Below are 6786 nucleotides of genomic sequence, written 5' to 3' on the forward strand. Positions count from 1 at the left end.
GTTTTGCTCACCCCGTAAATTTGTTTTCCTTAACAGGATTGGATACGGAGTAAACTTGGAAAAATCTCCTTTGGATGTATCTTGTATTAGGGTTTCAAATTTTGGCTTGACCCCTTTTGGTTGTACTTTTGGAATTTTAATGTAATATTTGGATATGTGATGTATATTTTGGGATTTAAGATGTACTATGGACACCCGATGTGTGGGTTGCAAAATGGATGATGTTAAGGTTGAACGCTTCCGCACTAATTGCATTTATATTAACTGGTTGTAACGTATAGTATCGCTATAAGTTTGAACGTAAATTGCTTGAGTCCTGGCGAAAGTTGGGCAGACGTCCCGCAGATACCCTTTGATTCGTCTTAGGGAGAAGTGGGGGCGTCACAGTCCATATATCTGGAGAGTTTCCAAAATATCTCCAATTATTGGGCCATTTTATGATGACCAAATATGTAAAAGGGCTTCCCCATAATATCAGAAGTTTTTTTTTTTTTTTTTTTACCCAGTACATGAATTGCCTTCTTATTGTTTGCTCCCACAAGCAACTGGCCTTTCCTGTTCATAGCACAACACTATTGGCCTTCTCATATTAGTTTTACCCACAGTGAGCAATACTGTTCACCTTCCATCGTAGCCAAGCCCAGCCCGTTCCAGATGCCTTCTTTCCCCAACCGAAAGCAAACAACTCACGTGCAAATAACAACCAAAAGAGAACGACGAAAGTGAGTCCCAAAGTTCCTTAACCACATTGACTGTTAGACAAATTTTTTATATATAATATAATGCTACAGTAACATATAAATGAAAACAACTCCAAAAACATTATATTTATACAATATATCAAAAATAACTTCAAATATACAAAAAATAAAATTTATAAAATTTATTTTTTCAATCTATCAAAAAATAAAAAAATAAAAACAACTCCATTCAACATATGAAAAACAACTCTAAATATACGCAAAAAATAAAAAATAAAATCTACACCATTTATTTCTTTCATCTATCGCCACCACCCACTACCACCACCATCCCCTCCTTTTTCCTCTTTCCTCTCCCTCTTCCCTTCCCTTTCCTTCCTCTTTCCCGCCACACTCCACCCCTCCCCCTTCCTCCTCTTCCCCCCCCCCCTCCCACTTTCCCAAATATGGCCTTGACTAGAGGTTATGATCTAGCCACGATATCATAACCAGAGACCTCAATCTAGCCTCGGCCAAATCGAGGGAGGGAGGGAAGGAAAGTGGTGAGATGCGACGATCAAAGGGAGGAGAAGGAGAAGGGAGAAGGGGAGGAAAGAAAGGGAAGAGGAAAAAGATAGAGGAGACGGAAAAAAAGGGAAAGAAAGAGAGGGAGGAGGAAGAAGGAGGGACAGAAGGGCAGAGGACTAGAAAAGATAGGAGAGGTGGACGGAGAAAGTGATGGTGATAATTTTTAAAAAATATTACAAAAAATATTTCAAAATATATCTAATAAACAACTCCAAAAATATCTAGAAAAACATCTACACTAGAAACTAGAAAATTTTTCATATAGAATATTACAATAAAATATTTTTTAAAAAAAAAAGAGCTAATCCAAAGTTACAATCTTCTAAAATCACAATCATCGTTCTTCTCCTAAAAAGCCAAGAATCAAAAAAGACACAGCCTACCGCCTCTCAATGATCATCTTCAAATCATTATTGCCTTTGAGCTCCTAAAATTATCGTCAGAATCTTTCCAATGCCTTAATTAGGATTCCAAGCCCCATTAGAAACACAGAAAAGAAGAAAGAAGAAAGAAAAAACGAAAGGCAGAAAAGAGCAGAAGGAAACAAAGGAATCAGCAGGGAGTTGCTGTTGCCGCCGCCACCACCGGAACTTTCCACCACCACCTGCAAATCTTCACCGAGAGAGCACTGTAAGCTCTCCTTTCCTTTAATTTCAGTTTTTCTTTAAGCTCAGATTCTTGAAACTCTTAAAGCACATTTCTCTTGAATTTGTCCTTTAAAATTTTTCAGTTAATTATGCACGATTTTGTGAATGTACATGCTTTGTGTGTTAATTGGACTGAAATCCCTTGTGTTTCTGAGAAATTTGGATGACTATAATCCTGATTGAAAATGAAATCTGTGGTTTTTTTCATGTCTATCACATATTTGACAAAATGCTCAAATGAACCCCAAATGAAAATTTAAACTAAAGGCATGAATCTCCTGAATCTGTGCACGTGGAGAGGATTTGCTATCAGTCCAACGCTGATCGTAGCCTGTGAGTGACGCCGGAAAACCAAGAGGACCGAGGGAATTGAAGCCTGAGCGATTTTTTTCCTTTTTCATTTCTGCTATTTTCTGCATTTTTGTGAGCGTTTAGGTGTGTATGGCGTGTTTGTACGTGGAACAGAGAGAATGGAAACTCCAGCTAGTCCAAGCCGGAGGTGATGGTTTCCATTTTCTGGCGAATTCCCGTTGAAGGGAAGCAACGCAGCAGCAGCCTGGACTAGTGTCGTGGAGAAGATGATCAATTCCCAGGAATTTACAGCTTCAGCTTCAGCCCCTCTATTTTCAGTTGTCTTGTAATTAATTCCCCAGATTATTAGGACTTTATAATTTGACCCTGGAACTTTATTTTTGTGTTTTCAATTAGGTCCTTAGCACTATTTTAGTAAGCTTTTAGATTAATTAGCTTTCTCATTTGCCAAGTCAAGTTGCAATTAATTTTATTTCTCTTTTTAAACTTGATATAACCCGTAAGGGGCATAGGTGCGTTTAATTTTTACCTTTTCGTTGTTTTCTTCTATTTTTAGTTAATTACTTTATATTTTGTTGTGTGTAATTGAGTGGGCCGTGAGCGCGTTGTTTCATGGCTTTTCCAATAGAAACCTTGGAATTAATCATTTCATTTTATTTCACTCTTTTTGTGTTATGCATATTTATTTTAATTTGTTTAGGTGTTTTGTGTTAATCAAGTACATGTTATGTGTTTAACAATAGATTAACTTTTTTTTGCCTTAAAATTAAAAGTGTTTAATTAAACTCGCAAAGGTGCTTGAGGGTAAAATCTTGACCTTTCCACCTCACGAATGGAGCTCCTCAAACTCATTTCTCTGATTTCGAAAGACCTGGAGTTGTTTAGTTATAGGGGTTTAATTTGTGTTTTAAAAATAAAAATTACTCTTTTATAGGTGACTCGGTACATCTAAATTCAATACTGAGTGGCGACTCCAAATTGTTAAAAAACCCTTTTTTCTGGACTCTAGTGGGCCCAAATCCGTTGCCTTTGCCAAGTCCCATTTTAGGCCCTTTTCTTTTTATTTTCCTTTTTTTAATTTTGAAAAAAAAACCAAAAATCATTTTAAACAACTTCTTAAATTTTTATCGTTTTGTTTTAGGAAATGAGGCATGACACCCTTCCCTTCCCTTCTGTTTCAGATATGTATGGGGGTACTACTAGCCTACTACTACTAGTAATTAGGATTTAACCTTGGACTATGTGATAAGGAAGAGTATAGGAGGATATGATATGTCTACAAATTCCCCTCCTTTTTTTTTCCATTTTCATCTTCCCCTCCTTCCCAGTTTCTAATCTTCTCCTCTGGTGCCTTGCTTTCTCCATGTGTCTTTCCATTTATTCTGTATTTTCTTTATTGCTTTTTTTATTTCGCAGCAATCATTTTTCTTATAATCTGTCCTTTAGCAGTGATAGAAGATTCTTTTCATGTGCTCTTAGTATTAGTTAACAAGTTCCTTATAGAAACTAGTACTACCACTGCCTTCCGCTTAAGCAAATTATTTTCCTGTTTTATTCTTCTTTTGATTCTATGTTGTTGCTTAACGCTTTTGATACCAAAATTAAGGTTCATGAATGAATGCGTCAAGGATTCACTTTGAGAAGTGTGAGGATATGTTTCCTTCAATCCTCTTAAATATGTGCAATTATCACTTTTTCCTTTTTTTTTTTTGTGTTTTCTTCCCTTTTTCCTTGGGTATATTGCTGTCCAACTTTGCATCATTTGCTGCATTGGTTGATCATTGGAGTTCTTGGGCTGGGAAAATAGCTTGAAGATAGTTATATTTTGTATCTGCCCACACATTTAATGTTGTGGCTGTTTTCAATAATGTGATCTCTCCTATAACGGAATATAGTAATTTAAGTTAAAAACTTCCTATTCGTATCAAAACTCTAATGTGTTCGATTCACGACCTACAGGAAGTTGTTGTTCCCGTGGTGCAAGGAAAAATCAGGCATACTTGTGGAAGTGTGACATTGGAACAGTTTATGGAGTCTCCACTATTGAAACCAATGGTTACTTTATCTGGAACTGCCGAAGAAGGTGCCGTTGGACCTCCTCTAGGTTTGGTTGACATAGGTATCTGTGAAAGTGCCTATCTTTTTCGTGTTGCCCTTCCTGGTGTTAGGGGTAGCGAGAGTAAGTTATCCAACTTCAGCTAGTCTCTGCCCTAAATTGTTTTGCTCAGGATTTGGATAGATACAGATAAAGCTCTAGCACACATTTAGCTCCACATACCAGCTGAAAAAATAGTGGATTGTTGTGGCTAGACTTAAAAGTTTCCCACATGACCACCAGAGAAGCTTGTATAGTAAGGGAAAAAAAATGAAAAAAAAACTATTGTGACTAAGTAGACAACCTTCAGAATGCATCCATACATTAATCATCTGGCCTTCTCAACATGGTGAAGATCATTTTCAATTTTTAAAGCTTTAGGTAGTAAATCGTCAACAAACATATGCACTCAACGAAATATGTCCTGCTGCATGAGCCATATTTCCATTCTGCTCTTGTTAGGGTCTCTGCCTAGCACTCCATGGGTATTAACTTGGCTTTGTGATTTGAGAACTCTGGCTGACTTGTGCATTTAAATCATTAAATAGAAAATCAACTTTTGTCTTTAGTTTCTATATATATCATTTTATCTATATGTACGCTTATCTCATAGCTTCAACTTCCTATTCTGTTCTTATCTTTTTCCTTGCATGCCTGCTCTGAAATTTCTAACTGCCATGGGATCCTGTATTTTTCATCATCAAATTCTAGTATCTTTGGACATCAAAACCTTTTATTATTGAATTTTAAGAGCTAAATTTGCTGGTGTTGATTTCCATCTGCAGTGACTGTGAATTTAAAAATGGGAAAAAATTCTCCGTCTGGACGTTAAGCTAGTCATTGATGTCTCCTAATAATGACAGGAAATTCATTGGATTATCCCCTACATGGTTTTCAACTGCATTCTCTAAATGTCCTTCGTTACAAATGTTGTCAAAGAGCTGTGGTTTACACATTCTTAAAGATGCATAGCATGTGCAAATTTCTCTCCTCTATACCAATAGCTGATTGTTTTAATATGTAGATACATTCTTTATGGTAGTCTCTAGGATAAAAAGGCTCCTGGCTGCCTTTCTTGTGACTGATGAATAATTCCAAAATATTTTGCATGCATTTAACCTGTAAAGGGTCTGTTTCCAAGAGTAGGAGACTAAAATGCAAAAGTTACAAATCATTATTCAACATACAACATCAATGCAGGTAAGTTGAAATGCAACATACAACTCAATGGACGGGTTCACATAGAGGGAGTGATTACCGAGTCTCAATTCATGAAGAATTGTTCTAAGGTGTTTGAAATGAAAGTACAGCAGCTTTGTCCTACTGGGCCTTTCAGTGTCTCTTTCAATTTGCCTGGACCTGTAGACCCAAGGTTATGCTCTTTTTCTTTCAAGGCAGGTGGTATTTTCGAGGTGGTTGTACTGAAGTTCAGAATACCACATCTATCAGCAGAAGGCTGGTTTGAAAAATGGTATGATTGCTGGTCCTTTCCTTGATGAGCGTTTCCAGACCTGATTAATTTCCGGAAGTTATTCCTTTTCGTTCGCAGAAGGTAAGACTAAATCTTTTTTGTTGCTTCATTGTTTTTTGTGCTAGTGAAAAACTAGTATTTGATATCAGTAGAGCGAAAATTGGCCATATGTTACCTTCCTTGTGACCTTATAACTGGTTACTATAACATGAATTCGCAGGCTGATCTGGTTATTGTAACGCTGAATCATCTGTTCAGTTAGCCGATTCATTATGTTAAATCTTGTTGGTGCAGCGTTTTGTTTAATTTAAACAGCCCATCATTTGATTTCACTTGGAATTGAGTACTGCTTAGAATTGAGACTTCTCAAAATTATTACTCAATAAGACCCACATTACATTTGTCTTTTTTGTTTTTTTAAATTTGTCAAAACTCGTTAACATCTGCATTAGAAACCAATACAGTCTGTACATCTAGAGCCACTGCTTTCTTACATCCGCTTGAGCTGCCTCTAGCAGCCAAGCTGGAAAGATTCCTTCCTATTCAATCTCACTCAAACACGTAACAGCAAACCTTGCTAAACCATGTCTAACACAGTTGTTTTCTCTTTTGGTGAAAGATACAACATTTATCAAAACAGCTTTTTAGTTTCCTTGTATCATTTGGAACAGTTGATGTCAAAATGTCTTCTGCTGAATTTTCTTTCATCTTATTTATTATCATCTTGCAGTTAGCCTTGAATTCCACTTTCTTCCATCCTTTCCTTTTTGCTTGCATCATTGCTTCCCTGATTGCTAATGCTTCCTCCAGTCTAGCCTCACTACAGTTGCTCCTTGGGAATACTCAGGTGATTAACACCTTACCATTGCTATCTCTCGCCACTGCTACCACTCTACTTTGTTCATCTTCTGGTTCAAAGCCACATCTGTGTTCACGTTAATCCAGCCTCTTTGAGGAGGAACCCACCTGAGATCCTGTTCTCTTGCTATCGTT

The 6786-nt window shown here is 36.9% G+C and overlaps 1 protein-coding gene across 1 annotated transcript; it reads left to right on the forward strand.

Annotated features, from left to right (window-relative positions):
• The first annotated feature begins 1730 nt into the window (after positions 1-1730).
• LOC113689724 (increased DNA methylation 3) lies at positions 1731-6086 on the forward strand. Its single transcript, XM_027207477.2, has 3 exons — positions 1731-1898; positions 4187-4406; positions 5523-6086. Exons 2-3 carry the CDS (start codon positions 4256-4258, stop codon positions 5816-5818), a joined length of 447 nt encoding a protein of 148 aa, XP_027063278.2. The 5' UTR covers positions 1731-1898; positions 4187-4255; the 3' UTR covers positions 5819-6086.
• The last annotated feature ends 700 nt before the right edge of the window (positions 6087-6786 follow it).

Source organism: Coffea arabica, chromosome 5c, assembly GCF_036785885.1.
Source record: "Coffea arabica cultivar ET-39 chromosome 5c, Coffea Arabica ET-39 HiFi, whole genome shotgun sequence".
NCBI lineage: Eukaryota > Viridiplantae > Streptophyta > Magnoliopsida > Gentianales > Rubiaceae > Coffea > Coffea arabica.

Coding starts and splice junctions, on each gene's coding strand:
- LOC113689724 (XM_027207477.2), top strand. CDS start 4,256: ATGGAGTCTCCACTATTGAAACCAATGGTTACTTTATCTGGAACTGCC. Junction 4,407..5,522: donor TGGTGTTAGGGGTAGCGAGA/GTAAGTTATCCA, acceptor ACATCAATGCAG/GTAAGTTGAAATGCAACATA.